The sequence below is a fragment of the Myotis davidii genome, unplaced genomic scaffold (assembly GCF_000327345.1).
Source record: "Myotis davidii unplaced genomic scaffold, ASM32734v1 scaffold616, whole genome shotgun sequence".
Lineage (NCBI taxonomy): Eukaryota > Metazoa > Chordata > Mammalia > Chiroptera > Vespertilionidae > Myotis > Myotis davidii.
The window spans coordinates 2,569,526-2,593,700 of NW_006291965.1; the positions used below are offsets into that span (position 1 = coordinate 2,569,526).

The window sequence follows — 24,175 nt, forward strand, 5'->3', positions numbered from 1 at the left end:
GCATGAGCATTTACAGTGTTCAGGTACCAGGCTAAGCAATCACAGATAGCATCTCATTTAATCCTTAAAATAATTGCGTGAGGCAGGAATTGTTGTCCTTCTGTGTTAGTTAAGGAAGCTGAGAGGTTGGATAGTTTACCTGAGGTCCCAGGGCTCACAGCTGGTGGGACCAGGATTTGATTCCAGGGTGCCTGTTGGCTCAGGCTCCTAACATCAGGATCTGCTGTCCTTGGGGGAAAAAGTGCCTGCAGGTCGCACCCTGCATGGGAAGGTGGCTCGGATGCCATGATTCCAGTTGTCAGGCCTCCAGGCCCTGCACCTGGTTAGTGTGGCCTGGAAAACCCCAGAGAGTTTGGCCTTTATCTTCTTGACTGTGGTTTTATTAATTTTTGCATGTTAAGGATTAACTAATGTTCATCTCTGCCCCCATATGAGAAAATAAAGGGCTAATCAGACCTCTGAATAGTCAGTATTTGATTATTCATCAGCTAGAATAAGCAAGGCAAATTTGTTAGTTTCTCGGTTCCTATAGGACTTGGCACATGTTTCTACAGATCCTTAGGAATAATGATGAAAATGCTCTTTGTGTGCCATAATTAGAGATTCTTTCATTTCACAAAACTCTTTTTAAAAAATTACTACCCCCGAGACTAAAGAAAGCCAGTCATGAGCTCATGAATAGAGAATAAGCAAATGTACCAAATGCCCTCCATTGTGGCTCTAAATAAAACGGCAGTTTTTAGAGCTTTGGACTGAAGTCATTCTTCTGTAGTTTCTATTAAAATCTGGACACTGTCCTTGAGATTGGCATTCAGTAAAGTACCCTGAATGGCCCAAGAAAATCTGAATTGGCTTCTTGGAGCTACCTGGAGGCTTAAGCATTTTGATTAAACAAAATAAACCTTTATTACCCCCAGACCCTTAGAAGCTGAAGACAAGGACAGGGAGATGGTTGGGGAATCATAATTTGGAAATCTTTGGCTCTTCTGAAGATGCCAGCTCCCATCTGCATGCCTGGAAGTTAAGGATTGTGTTTCTTTAAACCATAGAAATAGACAGACGTGGCTGTCGGCACTCACCTGGGCTTGTCTCACTTGGATAAATAGAAAGTAAAAGTCACATAAAGCACTATTGAACTTGGATTTCCCTTTCCTCCTGTCCCGATTCCTTGGCTCTCACTTGATATGCATTTTCCCATAAATGTGTTAGCAGCCAATAACCTTTTATTCCTGGTGGACTTGTGACTTTAGTCTCTTTAAAGGTGATCCTTTCTGAAACCAGAAACCCACCTTCTTTGGGGTGAGGAAGCATTTCATCCCAGTGGGCACATCAGCAGCAGATTGCTCTTCGCAGTGTATTGCGTGATTAGTGTTAAATTCTTGTCATTGTCCTGAATTGAGTTAGATCCCTAAAATTAAGTGTCTTCAATTGCCCGCAGTTTTCCACATAACAAATAACACTACTACTTTGTAGAATTTTGTGCAAATCAACTAATCATTCCTTTGCCGTTCCTGAAATCTTTCAAGTGAAGATCACTGTATACAGTCCCATGACATGGAATTGTTTCCTGTGACATCCCAGCCCTCATGCAGGCCCTTCACCCTTCCAGCCCACCAGGCACCGCATAGTACACCCTCAGTTAACTCAACCTGTTGAGCAACTATGCTCTACTAGACACCCTTTTCCTAAAATGTACATATTTAAAAGGTCACCCAACAACTGGTAGAGTCTTAGCAATGAAAACCTTGAGGTTTTCTGAGCTTAACCCTGGGCCATGCAAACCCTACTTTTTGCCCATTTTAGGGACTCTTGCCTTTGACATTAGCTCTCCACTCTCCTGCAATGCTCACCTCATCCTGCCCAGGCAGATCAGGGATGAATTCCCTACTCTCGTGCCACTCAGAGTTCTCTCTAGGACATTCACTTATGCAAGGAACCAAAGGGTAAGTAACGCTCCCCTGAGAGCCAGCATTTACACTGCGGTCCAGTCAGGTTCTGGACGGTTTCTGGTTGAAACAAGGGTGCTATTGGAAAACTGACCTTTGCTCCAAGTTGTCACTTAAAATACAAAATTCCAAGGCCTTTAATTTACTCCTTTGTTTGTTGTGTGCTTATTTTAAAGTAACACATGATAATGACATATATAGTGAAATTTTTAGACTAAAACAAATCAGTAAGAGATGAAAGGAAGAGATAAAAACTCTAGCAAATGTTTTTAGCACAAGGAGAGAGCCCTGCAGCAAAGACCTAACATGAAATAAAATGCTCCAAGGAAATTTTTAATTTCAGCATATAATAATGTTGGTTCTTTCATTAACCAGCAGTTCTTACTTAGAAGCCGAGATTCTTAAGAATACAAATCAAGCCCTTTTTATTGCGATTGTGCATTATAAATTTTGGTTTGTGGGATATTTTTTAAGCTGACGGACATCTGATTGTGGAATGTAGGATTTTCAAATTATCTAATTAATACATGAGTGGATGGTTCTGGAGTCTGGGTCACCTTTAATAAGAAATATGTGTGTTTGTTTACACTTTACTTTCTGTAACCAAGAATGGTTGACAACTGGTTAATATCTGACACTGATGATGTAGTTGTATTTTATGCTACATGGATGGTTGTATTAATGCATTTTTCACCATGCTTTGCCCTTTTTGAAACTTCTTTGTCTTAATTACAGTCAAGAAAAAGCTTGGCTTCATTCCCAACCTACGTTGAAGGTAAGAGCTAAAAGGAGATATTGAGCACGGAGTCATTCATGAATCTTTTAGCGCTTGGGGCACTGGAAGCTGGGCTGGAAGACGATAGTGGAGGAGAAGGCCCACAGAGCCAGCTAACTCACAGTCTTCACAGCCTTAGAATCTTAGACTAAAACCACAGTAGCTGTGAGCCTCTCAGACCTCCTCCTCCCTGCCTTTCCTGATTCTGTCCATGGAACCTGAGCCAGGGGGTGGGGGCTTTGGCCCGCTTAGTAATGATCACATTGGATTTGAAACCCAAGTCTTCCCACCTCTATTCCAGTACACCTTACACCCTCCAAGGGCTATTTTAGTGGGAATAAGCTTTAACTAACGGGGAGAAATTTTGTCCTCTTAGAAAAAACACAAAAACAAACCAAAAAACCTGCCTAATAATTCCCACCTCTTGCTTGGATGAGTGAGTAAAAGAAACGTTAAGGGCTTACTCTTTTCCAGGTACTGTTCTAAGCACTTTCGATGTAATAACTCATTGAATCCTCACACCTATCTTGTGCAGGGGGTTTTATCACTATCCCCGTGTTATGTATGAGGACTGAGGCATCGAAGGGGGGGCAACTTTCCCGAGATCACACGGTTAGCAAGTAGCAGAGCCAGGCCGTCAGCCAGCATCTGACTGCACAGTTCTCCCTGTACTCTCCGCAGCTGCCACGCGTGGTTGTGCCGGCTATTCACCGCACATGCGGCCTAGTGGGGCCCAAACTCTGCCCACTGGCCACCCCAGGTTGAGGTCAGGCCACACAGAGTGCCCATTTCTTATCCACACCAAGACACTCCAAGCGAGAGGTGACACCGACCTGGACCGGGAGGAGGGCGGGTGCTTTCTCGGGCAGGGTGGGTTGTCATTTCCTTGAGGGAGGATTTTCTGGGGCCTGAGCATGCCCAGGCGTCACTTTGGGGTCATGGCTGGTCTCTGGATCCTGCGAGTAAACAACCAGTGTGTCCTACTGCCTGGGCACGAAACCGCTCTGAACCTTCAGGTCTGAAGCCCAGAACATGCTCCTGGGCGAGGGTCAGGACTCAGGTCCCATTCCCAAGTAACCTCTGAGTTCTCTGTGCCGTAGTTGTCAAGCTCCACAATTCTAGGAGAGCAGCTTGGGGAGGGATAGGAAGTTTGGAAACTCCTTTCTTCTTCATCGCCTGTGCTCGGGCTTAGCATTAACATGAGGTGAGGAGATATATATACACCGAGTGGCCAGATTATTATGACCACCTGACGTTTGTAGCCAGTTAGCTACATTTCGCGCTGAAGTTGCTAGAGGGCCAGACCATTATAAATGTCTGAATAGCACAACATACCTAAGTATCATTGCTGATCAAGTTCATCCTATCATGTTGATGGTGTATCCCAGTGGAGATGGCTTCTTCCAAGACAATGTGCCATGCCACGGTGCTCGTATTGTGCAGGAGTGGTTTCAGAAACATGAGGGAGACTTTACCTTGCTTAGGTGGCCCCCACAATCACCAGATCTCAGTCCAATTGAGCATTTGTGGGCAGAAGGTGTGTGTGTGTGTGTGTGTAGTGTGTGCTTGCTCACCCCCAGAGCAACACAAAGGCATCACTGAAAAGAAAAACACATTCCAAAAAACCAAAATGAACCCTGTGATTCTTTGACGTAGGAACATTATAACTTTTGTTTTTTAATAGCACACTAAGCCTAAAATGAACTTATGAAATTAGGGTGCCTTTTTTTGCCGAGTATGATAGAGTGACAGTGGCATTTGATTATAATCAGTTTCCCTGAAGGATAAAAGGCATGAGATTATATCTGGAATGCATAATTTGTTTAGACCCAATATTTCTGTCTCCTGGCTGCTTGACATTTACACAGTCATTTAAATATTATTTGGATTGCTCTTAAACACATCTGCATATCCACACTTACGAGGCCTCAAGAGGGAGCCTTTCAGTGAGTAGAGCTAAGACAGAGACAACTATAGGATGGCATTGGGAGTCCCATAGAGAGGTGGTTCGTTTTTCTTTTTCTTTGACATTGGTTATTTTCACAAGTGAGTATTTTTAAAAGTGACTCTCCCAGATGAGATCTTTTTTCTCAGTGCCTCGTTGACAAAAGTGACTGTGTTTCAGGAACATCGTACATGCATCATGGAAGTTTATCATGGAAGACTGATCATCTTCTACATTTTACAAAACACAGTGTGGGTCCAAACTTGTCCTTACGTTATTTTAGTTAGACTCCTGCTTCCCCACCGTACAACTCAACTGTATATTGTAAATAACCTGAATTCGTCCCACATCCACCGAAGTTTCAGGGTGCGGAGCATATGGTTGTTGAGAAGAATGGAAATTACCAGTATGGCTGGGTACCACCCAGTGTTTGCCTAGAAGTCTTTCCCAGAAAGATCGAGAATAAGACAAATAACAGGTTCCCTTATTTAATTACTACACAGATACTTTGTGAAGGCATTTCCTGAAACATTGTTAATTCCTTTGTTTCAAGCACCACCTTGGTTTTAGAAAAAATGAATACATTATTTTAGGTCTGCCCCCTGATAAGTAGCTTATCATGGGAAGTGGCTGTTTAAGCTCAAGATGAGCTTCATCTTGAAGGATAAAAATTAAAACCATCTCAGATTAGCTCTCCAAATGGAAAGAGCAAATTGTTTCCATTTCAAGCTATCTAATTTAAGACCTGGAGGTTTTAACTGTGGGTTACGATGTATATTTTAGTCTCCCAAAATACAGCCTTCAAGCCAGAGAAAATACATGTTTTCATTGCAGAATTAGAATGCCTTGTTAGTGCATCTGTTATAGAGTTCGTTATATATTAGTCCCAGACGTGTTTTAACTTCAAATAACGTTTACAGGAGATTATGGTTAGAGTCAGATACCTCCATTTTAATTATTTAAAACTAAGGTTGGGTTTTTTTTTTCTAAAATATATTTTTATTGATTCCAGAGAGAGGAAAGGGAGAGGAAGAGAGAGAAACATCAGTGATGAGAGAGAATCACTGATTGGCTGCCTTCTGCACACCCCCTACTGGGGATTGAGCCACAACCCAGGCATGTGCCCTGACCAGGACTCAAACCCTGAGCTCCTGGTTCATGGGTCAGTGCTTACCCACTGAGCAACACTGGCCGGGCTAAGGTTTGATTTAAAAGGCTGATGAATGAAACAAATTCCCATTTTCCGTGGAACTGATCTGTATGCAGATGCAGGCCAGGAACTTATGGCCTATAAGGCAGCATGAGATGGCAGCTTCGGAGTAATGTTAGCTGCATCCCAAAATTGGGGTTAGAGGCTATTATGGGAACCAAACATTCTGAAACAAATATCTCAATTCTTTTATTTATAAAATTTACTTCCCCCATTATAGATAAAATGGAGAGGGGAGATATGAATCAGTAGCAAGTCAAGGAACTGCTTATTTATTTGATACCCCCTGGGTGACAGGTGCTGACCAGACACAAGAGAGCCAAAGATGACATAGCCCCTGTCCCCAAAGAGCTCACAGTGTGACAGGAGAAACAGTAGCCTTCATGAAACGTTTCATGTCCTGTATTTACATAAATCTGCACATCATTTCTCACAGTAAATGGTCTGGGTGAAGTAAGTGACTATAAGAAAAAATTGTTCCCGTTATTTGAAGATGAGGGGTGAGTGGAGGCAGATATGGGTCCCACAGACTGCTCAGGGCCCTCAGGGGCCGGCCCCCTGGGCCAGAGGTGAGCAGTGGGGAGGGGTGTATGCAGGGGTTGGGCAGGCCCACCCCAGAGTGGCTTCACTCACCAAGTGGCTCTGTGTGTTACAGTTCCCGGACCTTGTGACCCTGAAGACTTAATCGATGGAATCATTTTTGCTGCCAATTACCTTGGCTCTACCCAGCTGCTCTCCGACAAAACTCCCTCCAAAAACGTGCGCATGATGCAGGCCCAGGAAGCGGTGAGCAGGATCAAGGTGAGGGGGGACCGTGTGCTCCGCGGGGGTGGGGGGCAGCGGCTGGTACCTGAGCCATCCACAGTGGTCACCCCAAACCTCACTGACTAGTCCTGAGGGTAGAGGAGAGTGGATTGGGGTGATGTTGCAGGCAGTGCTTACACATGTTCCTGCTACAGTTCTAAACAGAAAAAATGATTTCTGAAGTGGACTGCAGTCCTTACATGGAAGCACTGTATGTTTGGGTTGTTCTTAATGGCCACTCTGGAGAAAAAGCATACATATGATCCTGAACTTCCAGAAGTTGACTTGACGAGGACAGATATCGTGTTGAGTGTTACCTCTACGTGAGGGTTCTATTCCTGTATTTCCACCGACAGCGGGGTTCAAACTAGGTCCTTTGCTTGGAACCTGCTGGTCCTGCTCAAGCTCAGTTGAACTGGTTTGCTTCAAGGGAAATGAACCCTTTGATCAGATCTAGCCTGGCTAGCCTGAGCAAGTCTGGGCAAGGCCAGCCCCGTTTAAACTCGTCTGAGTCCGTCATAACCTGCTTGAATCTGTTCCACCGAGATGGACAAGGAGCGAGCCTGTGTTGTTCAGGAAGAACCACTTTCATCTGGTTTAAATCGTTCACAACCGGTTTGAACCAGCCAGACTGGTGTGAGCCCATGGAAACACAGAGCCCTCGAATCTCCACCCGAGGCCAGACACACCTCAGGTCTACGGAGACACTTACCGTGTCTTCACATCACTCCAGTGTCCTCAGGGGCCGCCCGCGCCCAGAGCCACCGGGCAGCCACGCTGGCGCCACAGGGAGGGCCTCCCTGTGGACACCAGAACCAGGCATGTCAAGCAAGAGGGACTAGGTTAGGGCACTCCAGGGTTGGTTGTATCCATTTCCAACTGGTCAAAGTCAATTCTCACCTCAAGGAGCCATTCACGTTTTTATATCTTCTCGCTCACACACTCACAGGTCTCACGCTGGTATTGGTGTGACAGCGTGGAATGAGAAAGCATGGGGAGAAGGCAGGCGCTGAGAGTCCTTGATTCTCACTTAAGGACAAAATACTTCTTGAGCATCCGGGTGTTCAAGGCTGTGCGGGGCTCCGGAGAGAGGGAAATGGCGGTTGAGACAGTGAGCGCCTGACCCTCAAACTCAGCAGCACAAATGAGAAATGAACTGAGTCAGCAATGAGGCCCTGCCCTTAAGGATTCGTCGTTATAGAGGAAACCCTCACTGCAGCTTTGGATAATATTACTCGGGTTTGGGGAATTGGGATGTATAAACGAGAGAGTAATTTACAGTAGCCCAATGTCAAAGTCACTGACAGTTTCACCCGTGTGTCAGGGACCCACTTCACCACTTCGTCTGGGCAGCCCAGACCTTGTCTCTGTCCTAGAGACCCTGCGACCACCAGGCCCACTTCCGAGGTTTCCTTTTTTTCTCCCATAATCAGCCTTTCCCAGGATGATTGACAGTAGGAAGGTCCACTGCCTTCAAAGGAAGTCCCACCTCCTACTCACAGAGGTGCCTCTTGCAGGCACCGAATTGAGATATTTGTTTCAGAATGTTTGGTTCCCAACACAGGCTCGCTCCTTGTCCATGGTTCCCAGCAGGACAGCTCCATGAAAACGTGTCTGCCTGACCTTCAGACCTTCATGGTCTTTCAGACTCAGTAATTCAATCAGTAGAACATTGGGTTCCTGTTGAGCTGCCTGGCCTGATTTCTTCCCACTGTCACCCCTTCTCATAGAGGGGTGACATCAATACTGCCCAGTCCTCCCACAGTTCTTAATCTAGGATCTCCCAGGCATAGCCTTCAAAGCACGAACACAAAGCTCTCTGAGAGAACATGCTGCGTCTCGGGCTTCTTTCACCCAGAGCAGTGAATTTGGAAAACTAAATCTTCAGGGTCATAGTTCTGACTCCTCATGTCCCACAGTCACCAGGCACAGCATGTTATGATTTTGTTGAATTAACACTTGTTAAGTAGAGCCCTGGGGTGCCAGATGGTGAGCAGAAGACCACAAGAGAAATTAAAATCGAGGAGTTATTGCTCACAGGTCCTGGAGGAAGGCCTAGAGGGGCCATGTAGGGAGGTCACGGCAAGGAGAGGCGGAGAGGGAGAGGAACATGCCTAGGCCAGGACCTGGGAGCTTGGCCTTAGTAGGATCCGTGGGTGGGGTGCTTAGGGTTCCTGAGCTAGGATGAGATGGGTCAATTCACACCAGAGGAGTCAGGATTCGGTAAGCTCCCGGGGGTCTTATCTAAGGAGACAGATGGGGAGGGCCCTGGAGGTGAGGAAGACTGTTGATCAAGGGCTGTTGGGGGAGTCATGTTAGGAGCTGACTTTTGCTCACGCCTGTGTGGGCTGTTATTATCTAGGGAATGTGCCTGCATGAGGGGACTAGTGTCCTTTCAAAGTCACTGCAGACCGCTTGGCCAAACAAAAGAGATGCTGAGGCAGCAGGACCACCGATAGCGTAGCTAAGCTCTCAACACAACACTTAGTTCCCCAGCCTAACAGTGCTGCCAGCTTCTGGGGTCAATGGGAGTGCAAAGGCCTGGTGCGCCTTGCTCAGTGGTTCCAGACAGACAGGGACCACCTCCCACAGCGGCGTTGGAGATGGGCAGGGTACTTGGATTGCCACTGTATCGGGGGCATTCTACTGGCTCTGTGGGTCAGAGGCAGGGATGCTTGATGCCCTGTGGTGTCCAGGATGGAGTCACACGCCAAAGGTGTATCTCCTCCAAAACGCCAGCTTGCCACCCCCCAGCACTCCCTGTTGGGGAACACTCCCAGGGCCCACTCAGTGAATCTTCCGGAACAAAGCCACCGTCCATCCCCAAACGAGTACCAAAGACCCCTGAGACCGGAAGCTGTGTGTTGCTTTGAGATTCGTTTTCTCCTGGGTTCTGTCCATCAAGGTTTAAAACCTGTGCAGGGTCGGGTTTCATTCGGGGCACGTTGTTTATTGGCCTCCTGGACTGATAGTCCTTGACTCCTGCAGATAGGGTTTCTGTCTTTCCACTGTGAGACAGACATCCTACTCGATGACCTGGACGGGGAGCAGGCACAGGCACATCTCCCAGACATAAAGCAAGGCCCAGGGTAGACTGCGGCATCCGGTGCCAGATCCCACCCAGCGCCACACCTACTATGAACCACAGACGCACCTCGTTTTATTGCACTTCGCTTCAAGTTTCACTGTTCACTTGCATTAAAAGTTAGGTGGCTTTGTCCATCGGAACAATCAGGATGGAGGCTGTCTGGTTATAAATCCACTTTAGACCTGCCTAGAGTAGCGTAGGCATCTAAAGGACATACATTGATTTCTCCAGCAAGTGACTCTAGTGTGAGGAAGTCATCCCAGAGGGGTGAGGGTCGATGGTTACATTTCATGTATAGGTATCACTTCACAGTGTGCTGCTGGGCCTCTGAAGCAGTGGTTCTCAACCTTCTGGCCCTTTAAATACAGTTCCTCATGTTGTGACCCAACCATAAAATTATTTTCGTTGCTACTTCATAACTGTAATGTTGCTACTGTTATGAATCGTGATATAAATATCTGATACGCAGGCTGGTCTTAGGCGACCCCTGTGAAAGGGTCGTTCGACCGCCAGAGAGGTCGTGACCCACAGGTTGAGAACCACTGCTCTGCTACATTGAGGCTTTCGTTGCAAGTAATGATGAATTTTTTTTGGAAAGAGGCTTTAGAGCCAGACTGTTGAGGAATTTAGACAATATTTCAAAGGCAATATGGAGCCATTTAAAGTTTTTCAGCTGAGGAATGAAGTAGTGAAAACTTTAAGAAGATTAATCTGACAGATGTGTATAGCATGGTTTATAGGAGGGAAAAAATTACCCACAAGAAGGTCGTATATTCCCTATAGTAAAAGTCTCCACATGTGGAATGTCCTCATGTTGTGACCCAACCATAAAATTATTTTCGTTGCTACTTAATAACTGTAATGTTGCTACTGTTATGAATCGTGATATAAATATCTGATACGCAGGATGGTCTTAGGCGACCCCTGTGAAAGGGTCGTTCGACCGCCAGAGAGGTCATGACCCACAGGTTGAGAACCACTGCTCTGAAGGAACTGTTGCCTCTCGTTTGTATTGTCTGCTCTGTGTTCCTTCTACATCCATTTAAATGCCATCGGATTGCTTGCCTTTGCACCAAGCCTGATTCTTTGTCAGATTATAAGTGGAGACGATTGCGTTCAGCCCCATAGTTTATTTCTGTACCCTGCGGAAAGTTACCCTGTGGGGGGCATGCCCTGTGCTGCTCACACGTGCCCAGGAGACACTTTGTCTAAGTTCTCCCTAAGAGAGGCTGGCGTTTTGCTAGGCTACTTTCAGAGAAACAGAGAGCAGAGCAAGACTGCAGATTTCACAGTGTCCATCCAGGAAGGAAGGGAGGAAGGAGAGCTCTGTGGATTTCTTTGGAAACCTATTTAGCAATATCCTCACCACAAACTGGTGAGTCATTTCGGCCTTGGTGCTCTCCCCTAAACAGAGGCAGAGGAATTCCGTCCTCTTGTTTCCAGCTCCTCCTTCCGCCCTTCCTCCCTTCCTCCCTTCCTCCCAGGGGAATCCCATTGCCCCCCTCTCTTTCCTCTTCCCATGTTCTCTCTTTGACCTGATGGATGTTTGTTGAGCAAATACTAGACCTGAAGCATAGGCTCCCATTTTGAACCAGTTTTAATTTCTGACTGTTTATCAATTGTGGTGTCTGTCACTCACCTAGCACCAACTGTACTAGTATACCAGCACTGAATATTGCTATTGGATTTACACCTGGAGACATAAGAATTACGGTTTACTTAATTTAACACAGAATTTACAGATGTATCTGCCAATGGGGAGGGAATTTGGAATTGTGGTTTAGTTGGGAATTTCCTACTTAATGTGAAGAGAGAACAGAGGAATTGGGCTAAAAAGCAAACTGTTCCAATGCAGACCCCTGTGGTAGACTCGTAGGAGATAAAGTCAACCAAGATCCAGGCCTCGGTCCGGGGAAACGTGCAGTCTAAAGGGAGTAAAGAAGAATGTCACAGTAACAACAACGCCAGGCAGGCCGAGGACTGGGAAACTGAAAGGCTTTTCCACCCAGCAAAATATGCGAAGTCAGGTGCACCCAATGCAACAGCAGAATCAGAAGACATCTACCATTCTTCTTACTTTTTTTATCATCTTTAGAATCTCCCAAATGTATCCTTTCTGTCTTTGTTGTTCATCATTTTATAGAGGAAATAATATCTTGGCAAGTAGCCCCCTTATAACTTAGGAATGCATTACAGCAATGGTTCTCAAAGTGGGACCCCTAGCCCAGCAGTACTTGTTGCAAATGCAGATTCTCAGGCTCTGCCTTAGTCAGAAGCTGGTGAGGGTAGGGTCCAGGAGTCTGTATTTCCATAAGCCCTTCGGGAGGTCCTGATGTCCACTGACCGTCCAGGGTTCCAGAGCATCTGTGTCCAACTGAGCTCTGTCGTGTCCCAGTCAAGCCGAATGCTTCTCATTGACATGGTTCTGTTGGCAAATAAGCTCAAGAAATGCTGCAAAGTAGATCTCGTTGGAGATTTGCCACATCTGTTTTCCTATTGAAGGCTCTGAGAAGTCCTGTACCAAGGAGGTTTAGTTCACTTTCCTTAACCAGAAGCTCCCATAGTTATTTGAACAGAGTTGCAGTATCACTGTGTGATGCCTGTTAAATTAGTCTTGTTGCTAGGATTCTTTGGAACGCATTTTGGGAGAAACTTCTGGAAAGAACTTTGCTCTTTATGCTGTCTGTATCTAAAGTGCACTAAGTGGAGACCCTATATACACACACCACACACACACACACACACACACACACACACACACACACACACACACACGGTGTGGGAAGCATGCCTGGACCCTATCCAGTGTAGCCAGCTCCCTTGTCTTCCTCTCTCTCCACTCCATCTCCATGCCTCATTCCACTCTCCATGCCCACTTTATTCTCTGCTCCTCAACGGAAGATGCGGGAGGGGAGGTACTGACCCCTGCTGGGCCTCAGTAACGGCTTCATGTCCACGAAGAGTATGGTGTATATGTTTTCAGTCTTTCTACTTTTGTGAAGCTCATGTGACTAAGTCACAAGTGGTGTTTTGACATTTTTTTTTGGTCCATGCATTTTTGTAAGGATCATTCATTATCAGTTATCCCTACACCTGTAAAGACTAGCCTGTCCCCAAAGATCCGATTTTTCCATTGTTTTATAAAAAGATTTTCTTTAAATGTCAAAAATTGATGATTTAATTGTATAATTAAAATTTCTGCCCATCTAGCTTTGTCCCAGCCATGCGGTTCCCAATCTAACTTGAAGAAGCCTATGCATACATTATTTCATTTACTCCTCAAAATGGAGGGGGGTGGGGAATCCTGGGAGGTAGGTATTTTTTAACCTCATTATTTTCCCCAGACAAACAGAGGAGTTTATAGATGAAAAACCTGCCCAGATCACACAACTAGCAATTTGGAGTGTATAGTGAGACTTCCAGGTTTGAATCTCTGTTTTGCCACTTAACAGCTGTGTGACCTTAGGCAGGTTAATTAGACTCTCTGTGCCTCAGTTTCCTCTTCTGGAAGATGAGGATAATGTTGTGCCTACCTCACAGGGCTGCTGGCAGCTTTTACATTAATAGTCCTGTAGCACTTAGAAGGGTACTGTCAGCAGGGGGGGAAAGCTTCAGTAGTTGGGAGGAACCCTGGTATGAATAAGCTAAAGGGGCATAACAACAGCTAACATTCCATACCCATGGTGGATTGAGTGACTGAATGGACGGTGCCACTGTTTGTGTCCTTGCACACACCCTGCTGGGTGGTAAGCCATAGTCCATCCCAGCACACACAAGGATTTAAATGGATGCTGTCACTCTTGCTCTAAGATGCATGCTGGCCTTGTGGCTCTCTTAGACCTCTCTCTGCTGCTCCAGTTTCTCGTTCTGGCTCCAACCGCATCTGCCATTTCCACTGTTATGTCTAAATTTTACGTTATAATTTGTTCCAGGGCACTTGAATATCATAAGTGATTTAGAGATGGCATTCCTCTAATAAGTGCATAAAATATTTTTTAACTTCACAAACCTTATTTCGGCATGCCGTTCATGAAACTCAGTCTGCCTTTTGGATCCTCTTCCTTATCACCAGTTCTAGCAAAAAAAACACACCTCCAAAACAGAATTTGGGCATTCCATTGGTGGCAGACTTAATATCCTTTGAAAGGGCCCTTTCAGATCACTATTCCGTAGAGTTAAGCATTTTGACCAATAGCTGTTAGGTTCTGGTATCAAAAAATAAGGGAAATGCTTATGTTACTGCCATTTCATTTCATTCCATATCCTGTTATTTTCAGGGGAAGTGGTAGAAAACAGACAAACATTCGGATCTCACTGTAGTTGTTTATCATTGCATTATAACTGGTGCAGGTCAGAACTTCCTGATTCCACAAAAGAAGCTGTGGTGTGACGTAGCATCAATGTAGCATCAATATTTCTGCACTTCTCATGAGCGTCAGTTAGGGTAACACTTGCAGCTGCTGCCTTTAGACTTTTCCATAGCAGGCTCTTCACCAGGACCACCAGTAAGAGCTTGGGTAGCTGTGCAGCATGGGCTGCCCTAGACTCCTGGGTGTGGCACAGATGAGCTATTTGGTGCTGGGATGGCTGACTCATCCAGTTTTCCACAATGAGGTAGTACAGACAAGGCACCTTAGTCATTAGTGAAATAAAGTTGTGCTGCTGAGAGCAAAAGAGCTTTCTACCAGGTGAGTACCAAGAATGTGAGAGAGCAGACCTTCTTCCACCCCACCCCATCACCACAACAGCGTTCTGGTTTGGCCATTGACTCACCATTATTCGTACAGGATCTTCGTGTGTATAGCAATCCCTATTGAAAGCCCAGAAATTGCATCCAGATATAGGTGAATTATAGTCATGTGACAGCAAACACAAATATCCTATATAATAAAAGGCTAATATGCAAATTGACTGAATGGCGGAATGACTGGTCATTATGACACGCACTGACCACCAGGTGGCAGATGCTCAATGCAGGAGCTGCCCCTTGGTGGTCAGTGCACTCCCATGGGGGGAGCGCTGCTCAGCCAGAAGCTCTGAGCTGGGCTCAGGGCTGGCTAGCACAGCGGCTGTGGTGGGAGCCTCTCCCGCCTCTGAGGCAGCACTAAGGATGTCTGACTGCCGGCTTAGGCTGACATCCCTGGAGGGTTCCCAGACTGTGAGAGGGTGCAGGCTGGGCTGAGGGAACCCTTCCTCCCCCCAGTGCATGAATTTTGTGCACTGTGCCTCTAGTAGTGCTTATAATGCACCAGGCATTGTTCTAAGAGCTTTGCATGTATTTATCCTTAGGACAGTCCTATAAGGTCAATACTATTTTTATCCTCATTTGACAGATGAGTAAACTGAGGTACGGAGATGTTAAGTTGTGCACTCCACGTCACACAACTAGTTAGGTAGCGGAGCCAAGATTCAATTTCAAGCAGCTCGACCCCAGAGTCTGCTCTTATCAACTTTGCTTTTATTTATGAGAAAGAGGGGGATATTACATTCATTTCTAGTTAGGTGTTGGCTATAAAATGTTCACAAATTTAAGGCAAGAAGTATTATTAAAGAGGGAAAACAATAAAAGATCAAGTCAATAGGAAGACATAAACATCTTAAATATGTATGCACCTTATAGCTATGAAATGGACAAAGCAAAGATTGACAGAAGTAGACATGGACAAATTCACAGTAACAGCTGGAGATCTAAACACACTTCTCTTAATACATATTAGAATCAGCAGACAAAAAGTCAGCAAGTACATACAAGAGTTGAACCATACTCTTAAGTCATCATATTTAACCTAATTGACATTCGTAGAATCCTATCCTCAACAACTGCAGAATGCATCTTTTGAAGTCCCCATGACACGTTCACCAACGTCAGTCACATTCGGGGCCATACAGGCTAAGACTGAACACATTTCAAAGGATTGAAATCAGGGTCTATTCTCTGTCCCAGTGGCATTAAGACATGAATAACAAAAAGATAGGAAAATCTCCAAATGTATTATTACGAATACAATTCTAAGTAAACCAAAGCTCAAAAGAAAAATCATAGTGGAAATTAGAAAATGTTTTAAGTGAAATGATAATTAAATTGCAACAAATCAAAAAGTGTGTCATATAGCTAAAGCAGTGCTTGGAGGGAGAGTCATAGCAAGTATATCAGAAAAAAGTTTGAAAATCCATCATTTAAGTTTTCATCTCAAGAAGCTGGGAAAAATCAGCAAATTCAGCTCAGAGAAAGTTAAAAAAAAAAGGTGTAGGCTGACATCAATGAAATAGAAAACAGGCAGATAATTACGAAAACCAACAGAAACAGAAGTTGGTTCTTTGAAGGCATTGATTGCAGCTAAGTATAAGATTGCAACTCAATAAATTTCTTTCCCCCTACTCTCCCTGCCATCTACTAAATTCTGAGTTAGGAAATCCATTGTCTGCAGAGTGGGACTTCTTTTTAAGTCCTCCCTCAGCAATACTTTATACCACTATCAGTATTAGTTTGTCAATTCCCTTTTCAACTTTGAGTCTCTGCAAATTCTTTTCTAACTGTTCTCCTGTCTCTGTTTGTTCCATGCTAAGCAGATGGCCCAGAAATTAGCCAAAAGCAGGAAGAAGGTGCAGTACAAACAACTTCATCAGCTTGGTGTTATGCCTGTTCTTTCCATTTATTTATGTTTTCCCTTTTTATTATTTCGTGTTTTTGTTTTCTGCATCCAGCAAGTTTTTGTTCAGATTTCTTTTTGAACCGCCCCATAAGCCAACGTTTCTCAAAACTCAGTTGCCTAAAGTGGCTGTTTTCTGTTGCTCATGAGTCATTTCACGTGAGAGGAACGGCAGGGAGCAGATTGGAGACGCTACATGAGTCCTACACTCGTGTGAAAGTTCCCACCATTCAGGCATTAATGCGGCAGGGACTTGGGTCTGTCCAATGATAGTCACGTTTGATTTGCGGACTTGTCAGATTGCTGGATGCAAAAAAGAAAACTCGCTAATAACCACGCGTGTGCGGAGTTAAGCCTTAAATGAGCCAGACGGGTGCGCTTTTTATGGCTGTGGAGCTTCTGGATGCTTATGAGCTACCCATGGGACATGGGTGCATTGGGCTCTTTCCGAATGGGGTGGGTTCAGGGTGCTGCTTCTGTGTTGCTGTGTCGGGTTGTGAACACAAAGACCCTCTGACCAGAACTGCATTCAGATGACTTCCTTTGCACCTGCTGTAAACATCGTCCCCGTCCGTGAGCGGGGCAGACTGATTTCGCCACGTTCCTCGGGCGGCAAGTCAGTGGCCCTTCTTCCTTTGCTATGTTGGGCTCCAGCAGCCTTGCAGAAAGGGCCACTGGCAACCCTCGTTCCCAGAGCCAAACCCGCTACAGGACGTCGCTGCTTCTAGAGCGGAAGCAGCAAAGGGGATTCTGTGTTCTTCCTTGGAATCTGCACATGCTAACTCTCACTCACGTGCCCATCCTCTGAGGTAACTTCAGCTCTGACAACCTAATTCTGGAGTCTGCACTGCTGTTCTGGTGACTGTGTCTCGATGCCTGTGTATGAGCTCCCCTTGCTTCTATCTCCGGGGCCAGAGGAACATACTAAGCTCTCTCTCTCGGTGCATGTTTCTTCTCAGGCTCCGGAAGGCGAGTCTCAGCCAATGACTGAAGTGGATCTCTTCATTTCTACGCAGAGAATCAAAGTATTGAATGCTGACACACAGGTATTAGCTGGCTCCCCCTTTCCCGGGGGTCAAGCTTGGCAGCATGGCAACGCAGAGACCGTACCCCTGTCCATAGAGCAGCTGTCCCCAGACGCTGGCTTCTATACACGCTAGAAGGTTGTGTCTGCAATGCCTGCTTGGGGTGGGGTGCGCTGCGCAGGGAGCCTTGGGACTGTTTTCTTAAAGACAAAAGGAAAAAAGAAACTGTGAATATTGTTTGATAATAGTTCTCATAAGTTTTTATCAGAAGATTTGTGACCTTGAACAGATTAGCTTTTTAAAAATCTTTTTTTAAAATCACACACACACACAATGCAACCATCACATGCAGGTTTTGTTTTTTTTTTATCTCTGTTTCATTTTACCTTCCCCACCAGAGAGTCTAGTGGTTGTAAAATGATGGAGATTTCTCACCTGCCTCAGGCCTCCTGGGTTATTCTTAGCCCAGGGAATTGGCCCCAGACCGGGTGGGTGCACATATATCTGCTTGGTCTTTGCTGTGAGCACCGGAGCCCCCTGCATGTGGAGCCCACGTGGCTGGGTTGTGGGGAGACAGACTTTCCCAGGGGTCATTGCACGCTGCCCCGATTTACCACCCTCTCCCCTCCCATCCAGGAGACGATGATGGACCACCCTCTGAGGACCATTTCCTACATCGCAGACATCGGGAACATCGTCGTGCTGATGGCCCGCAGGCGGATGCCACGCTCCAACTCCCAGGAGAACGTGGAGGCCTCGCACCCGTCCCAGGATGGGAAAAGGCAGTACAAGATGATCTGCCACGTCTTCGAATCTGAGGACGTAAGGGTGCTGCTTCCCCCATCTCCCTCCAGGGACCTGAACTGCCTTTGGGGGAGGGGCCAGATTCTCTATTTCTCAGGACCTGATCACATGTGTAAACATATTGAGTACCTACTGTGCGGTACTCAGCCTTCTACCCCCATTCTAGCGCTAGGCACAGAAGGCTGGGTAAAACAGACTAGGTACTCCTGAGGGGTGTAGGGAGACAAAGATAAATAGATAAATATACTTAATACAAAAGTAGGTAACGGGAAGTTTGATAATGAAAAATTAAAACTAGGTCAGGATAGAGGGCCAGAGGCTGTTTCAGATAGAATGATCAACTAAGTTCTCCCTGAGTGGGCAGATCGGACAGAGGTCTGATTAACGAGAGTGAGGAGAGAGCACGTGCAGAGGCCTGAGGCAGGGGCCTGCTGAGGCAGCTTGAAGAAATGCAAGGAGCCCAAATTGCCAGAGAGCTTACACGAGAGACGCGAAGGAGGTGTTCAGCCCGACCCATGGCGGCCTGAGCGGGTCTTACCGGGGCAACGGGACATTTGGGAATAAAGTTCTTGGCCATGTGGGCCACCCTGGAGGCTACTGGAACATTAGATCCCTGCTCACCTTCAGTCCAGCTGAGGCAGTAAACAGAGAAAATGAATGTTCAACAGAGATGGGGCCCATCCTCCCGTTCAGTCCTCTTCCCCGGGTGTGACTGGAAGCGCTGGTGAGACCACCAGCTTCCAGCTGCATTAGCATCCAAGTGTCTCCAAGGCTGGGCAGGCCTTGGAAGCTGCCCCCGGGCCGGCCACAGCCCCACCGTGGTTTTGAACTGCAGAGACCTAAGCCGGCCATGATGGTGCCATTGACTGTGCTGATGTTTTACTTCCTGCCACAGTGAAGCAGGCTCTGTGTCTCCTGTTGAGCAGAGAGAGCCGTTTCTACTTAAAGAAAACCAGTGGCAACCTTGGCTCCTTAAAGAAGCCGTTTTTCCTCCATGAACATGCTCCTCTCCTGCAGTACTTTGCCTTCCTCCCACAAGCTGGCAGAAGCAAGCTGCTTTCCCCGGGAATTGGAGCTGCCCGGCTGCAGCCCGGGGAGGAGGAGCCCTCACACTTTCTGCACCATCTTCACTGTCCGGTTCCCTGGACAAGCCGCCCACCAGACAGCGAGCTTGCAGCGCGTGTCCCCGCCATCCTCCCTGCTATGCCTTTCACACAGGCCAGACTTGCACGCCCGGAGACAATGAGCTTCGGCAGGTTCTCAGGAAGTTCCCAAAGCGTCCGCTTTAGAACTGTAAGCCTCATGTGTCCTGCAGGCCAGTGAAAAGGTGGGTTAGCTCAGCTCACCGGGCCGAAGGCCCCCTGTACGCACATACTAGCACGTACGTGTGAGGAGCCCTCTGCCACCTTCATCTGGCTGGGATCCCCCAGGCTTTCTTTCCCTTCGGCTTCCTGTCAGGGAGGGTGATGACAGGGAAGAATGTGAGCAGGAGTTAGGACAAGCCAGGACCTGGGAACCTTACCCGTGGCTTTTTAGCACAGGACCTGGGAGAGCTGGAGGGCGAATCCTGCCTCCAGGTACCGGCTGTGTGGCCGCTGAGCTTCTGCAGGAGACTGTGTCCCCTCGCCGGGCTGCTGTGTGACTGGTAGATGCCGCAGAAATAGCACAGCCCGTGCGTTCACACGTGCATCCATGCATGGAGGTCAGCATGCCGGCTGGCCGTGCTCCTAGGCACACAGTGTTCAGTGCATCTGTCCGCGCGCCTCTGGGCCTGAGGCGGTGCCCGCTGCCTTTGCTTTTACAGCAGGATGCAGGGCGGAGGTCCTTGATGGGCTGTGGCACGAAGCCACTAGATTCTCAGAGGGAGAAAAGCCAACCATTTCTTCCCCACAGCCAGCCACACAGAAGGCACTGCCATCTCTGTTAAGTAGCTGCTTTAAAGCAAAAACTGGGGAAAGGAGCAGAGGTTAGAATTGTGTGTGTGCTTTAAAACATCACTCTAAAGACTTGGTGGTGGTTTTCTACCCATTCAGATTTCACTGAGAGGCAGTCCCATGTGGTGGGCGGAGGGTGGACTCTGCAATCAGTCTGCCAGGGTCCAGCCTCTCCCCACCTTCCACTGCACCGCCTTCCCAGGCCGTGGACAACTAAGCCTCTCAACCTCCATCTCCTGATGTGTCTGAAGGGGACAGTAACACAGAGCCACAGTTCCCAAGTCTAAAGAGCTCTGACAGACAAGGGGTTTGGGGAGTCACTTTGCTGATAAACCTGCCCTGACCCACCATGAAATCACTGGTAGGGTTTGCCCAGCTGACTGTGAATCTTGTACGTTTGCTGCAGGGACATCACTGTGCTCATTATAGGACACTTCCCCAGGCCCTAAGAGGGTTATCACACAATGTAGGATACATGACCCTGTTACTTTTCTAAAATCCCGAATATTCTAACTCTGAAGCACAGAGCTGAGGAGGAGGCCTGTGGACCAGCCACACTCCCACCAGCCATAGGCTCGCCGTGAGATTTCTGTAATGATCCTCGTGAAGAACTGAGTGCGGACAGGCATGTAGGAAGTGCTCGGTTGCTACTGGCTACCCTGAGTCAGACTGTGGATGAACTGATGCAGGGAAAGGCTGTCACAGCTCAGTGCAGGAGAAGGAGCAGTGGAAGCAGCGTCCCCTGCTGTGAGCTGTGTGACCTGCAGCAGGTCCCTTTATGTCTGAGCCTCAGTCTCCTCGCCTGGAAAACGCAGCGTTGGACTAGATCAGGGTTCTCAACAAACGTTTAGATGCCCAGATACTATCCATCCTGAAATGAAATGCAGAGATGATGTAACCTCTCCTTTTGAAAACGTTTTTACAAAGTAAAGTATTGCTATCAGTGTAACCCAGGCTCAGTTAGCATTGCACTTACAACAATATGTGAATGCCTGGCTCTAGCTGTTCCAGAAGGAATAGTGGGTCATGAGGTGCTTGCACCTACATGATCAGTAAGTTTGGGTGTGAGAGCACAGTCCTCAGCTGAATATCGTAAACACTCTGTAGCTGGCATTTTGAATTAAAGTAACTAAGAAAATAGGTAAGTGGACAGACACACGGGCAGGCAGAGTTACCCCCCAGGCCAGCCTGCGTGCAGCCGACAGGGATGTGATTCATTGGCTGCCCAGATACCATGAGCAGTATTAATGCTGTGAGTTTCCAAAGTCGTGACACTTACTCCTTGTAAAGTGCTGGCCAAATGAACTCTCACTCTCAGTTTACAGAGTGGTGGAGTTCTTAGAACATTCAATGTGTGTAATTGAGGTCTTTGGTTTTTATATAACGTTGAGTCCTGACATCAGATGATTAGACACAGGGTTACATGTAACGAACATCCAGTGGGATATTTGAAAATCATGTAAGAGGTCAAATGACTCATCTGTGTGTAGGACTGTCCTTTCCACGGTTGTAAGTCCAGTGTCTCTGACTCCTGTCTCCCAATTGCCCGTAGCTCCCTTGTGACTGTTGTCAAAACCAAAAATGTCCCCACTGGCCTAGCAGATGCCTTGGGCTCTGTAGTCCTGATGGGGCCCAGGCTGTGCCCTAATAGGGCTGCCCTACTGACGTTCATCTTCCCTCTCTGGCTGCTGTCTAGGCCCAGCTGATCGCACAGTCCATAGGGCAGGCGTTCAGCGTGGCTTACCAGGAATTCCTCAGGGCCAACGGGATTAACCCTGAGGACCTCAGCCAGAAGGAGTACAGCGACCTGCTCAACACCCAGGACATGTACAACGACGACCTGATCCACTTCTCAAAGTCAGAAAACTGCAAAGATGTAGGTACTTTCCTGGTCAAAGCTCCAGGGGGTGGGGGTGAGGGTGGGATAGAGAGCGAGCTGTCAGGACATTGCATGAGGCTCTGTGATGAAAGACTAGCAGAGGGCTGTCACTATGAGCCAGGGCCTCCCGCAATCCTGAGCTAAATTTGGGGTGGGTTCCAGGGGCAGACAGGACCTGCACTCTACCTTACCCAGCCCACAGGTCATATTCCGAAGCACTGGGTGTTGGGACACAATTCAGCCCATACCCGGGGTGTCTCCCATTTGGTTCAGGGCAGTTCTCCAGGGAAGGGGCCAGCCGTGAGCAGCTGAGAGGGTAGGGGACACCAGTCTGTGAGGGAGGCTCTGTCGGGCCCCGACAGCCACCACTACTGAGCAGGTTTGAGCATATGGGTGTCTGTGAACAGGAATTAATAAATTCACACACACTCTGGTGAGTCTTCCACAAAGTGTCCCAGCCCTTTGTGTGTGTCTGCAAACCTCGCCAGCCAGCAGATCTCCCAAACGAGCTGTCCCCTCCGCCCTGCCAAGGAAGGCTACAGACAGTGGCACGCTTACAGCACAGCCTTCCTGTTTGCACTCCCAGCCTTTTGGTGGTGATAACTTCAGTATCTTTCCTTTTTCTTTCTCTTCAGCTTTCTCCTTGCAGAGAAGTGTCTCTAATGTATATGTATTTACTTTTAACTCAAGAATCTTAAATGTTGGAATTTGTGAAGCATTGTGGAATAGGGGAACCGGCGCATAGAATCCAAAAGCTATTTCTGGAAGCCATAACTCACCACCAAAGCTCTCACCTACACAGTTTCTCCCCCTCCCGCCCTCCCCAGGGACTACAGGGGAAAAAAAACACTCCGTGCCCTCGTGGTTGTATTGCCAAGTAGAAATTGCTAATGTGGAACGAGAATAACAAAGATGGGGGTGGGCCCGTGCTAAGTTGTTTCTTGCACACTCCGATGCCATGGAATACGGAGAAGACGGGACCTGTAGGTTGGAGTCTCGGGGAAATGTCTTTCTGCTTTAGCCACGGCAGGAAGAGGGCCAGTGCTCTGGAGGGTTGCCGATTCAGGCTTTCTAAGTGTCTCTCTCCTTCCAGGTCTTCATAGAGAAGCAGAAAGGAGAGATCCTGGGTGTGGTGATCGTGGAGTCTGGCTGGGGCTCCATCCTGCCCACCGTGATCATAGCCAACATGATGCATGGCGGGCCTGCCGAGAAGTCGGGGAAGCTGAATATCGGCGACCAGATCATGTCCATCAACGGCACCAGCCTGGTGGGCCTGCCTCTGTCCACTTGCCAGAGCATCATTAAGGTACCTGGGGATGGGGTGAGGGAAGTCCACTTCTGTGGCAGGCCTGAAGCATGCCTGCAACTCAGCCATTAATATTCATGAGCATAGTCCCAGCGTTGGGCACTGAGGACACACAGAGACCAAAGGCACAGGCTTGCACTCGGCTGTTTACCATCAAGTTACTATTTATAGACTCCTCCCTGAAATCGTTTTTACATCAAAGATGGGATGGTTTGCTCAGATAACACCGGTGTCTGATACTGTGCCCATGAACAGGCATCACTAATCAGTCACAACGCTCTCTCCACTGTCTTAGAATTGTCCTCAGCTCAGTCACCTAGCCACCCCCCCCCCCCTCGGCAGTGGTTCTCAGTGGGGAGCTCTCAAATCCCATCCCTGGGAGACATACAGCAAGGTCTAGAGATAGTTGGGGTTGTCACAACTAGGGAGGAGGGCATGCTGCTGGCACCCATTGGGTAGAGGCCGGGGTTGCTGCCAAGCACCCTTCAATGCAGGGGACAGCCCCACAGCAAAGGCCCACCCAGCCCACATGCCCACAGTGCTGAGGGTGAGAGGGCTAACTTAGGCAGGTAGGAGTTCAGATGGGGGGAGAGAAGTCAGGAGATGAGTGAGATGGGGCTGGGGCCTGGGTGGGAATAAGCAGGACCTCGTGAGGACTGGAGGGGCTGCATGCCAGCCCATGACACACCTGCCAGGCAGTGCCAGGCCCTTCAGAGTCACCCCCTCTCCCTGCTCATGATAGCCCATTATGGAGGGGACAGCAAACACCTGGTTTGCAGATGGGTCATCAGAGACTCTGAAGGTGACTT

At 47.6% G+C, this 24,175-nt stretch overlaps 1 protein-coding gene across 1 annotated transcript in view; it reads left to right on the plus strand.

Annotated features, from left to right (window-relative positions):
- APBA1 (amyloid beta precursor protein binding family A member 1) overlaps positions 1-24,175 on the plus strand; it is a gene marked incomplete at its 5' end in the record, with an annotated part of 61,438 nt that overhangs the window by 27,083 nt on the left and 10,180 nt on the right. Inside the window, 7 exons of the mRNA XM_006765304.2 lie at positions 2,682-2,721; positions 6,532-6,677; positions 16,339-16,371; positions 17,378-17,464; positions 18,080-18,265; positions 21,878-22,057; positions 23,154-23,366. Coding sequence (XP_006765367.1) covers positions 2,682-2,721; positions 6,532-6,677; positions 16,339-16,371; positions 17,378-17,464; positions 18,080-18,265; positions 21,878-22,057; positions 23,154-23,366 — 885 coding nt within the window. The remainder of the gene's footprint in view (positions 1-2,681; positions 2,722-6,531; positions 6,678-16,338; positions 16,372-17,377; positions 17,465-18,079; positions 18,266-21,877; positions 22,058-23,153; positions 23,367-24,175) is intronic.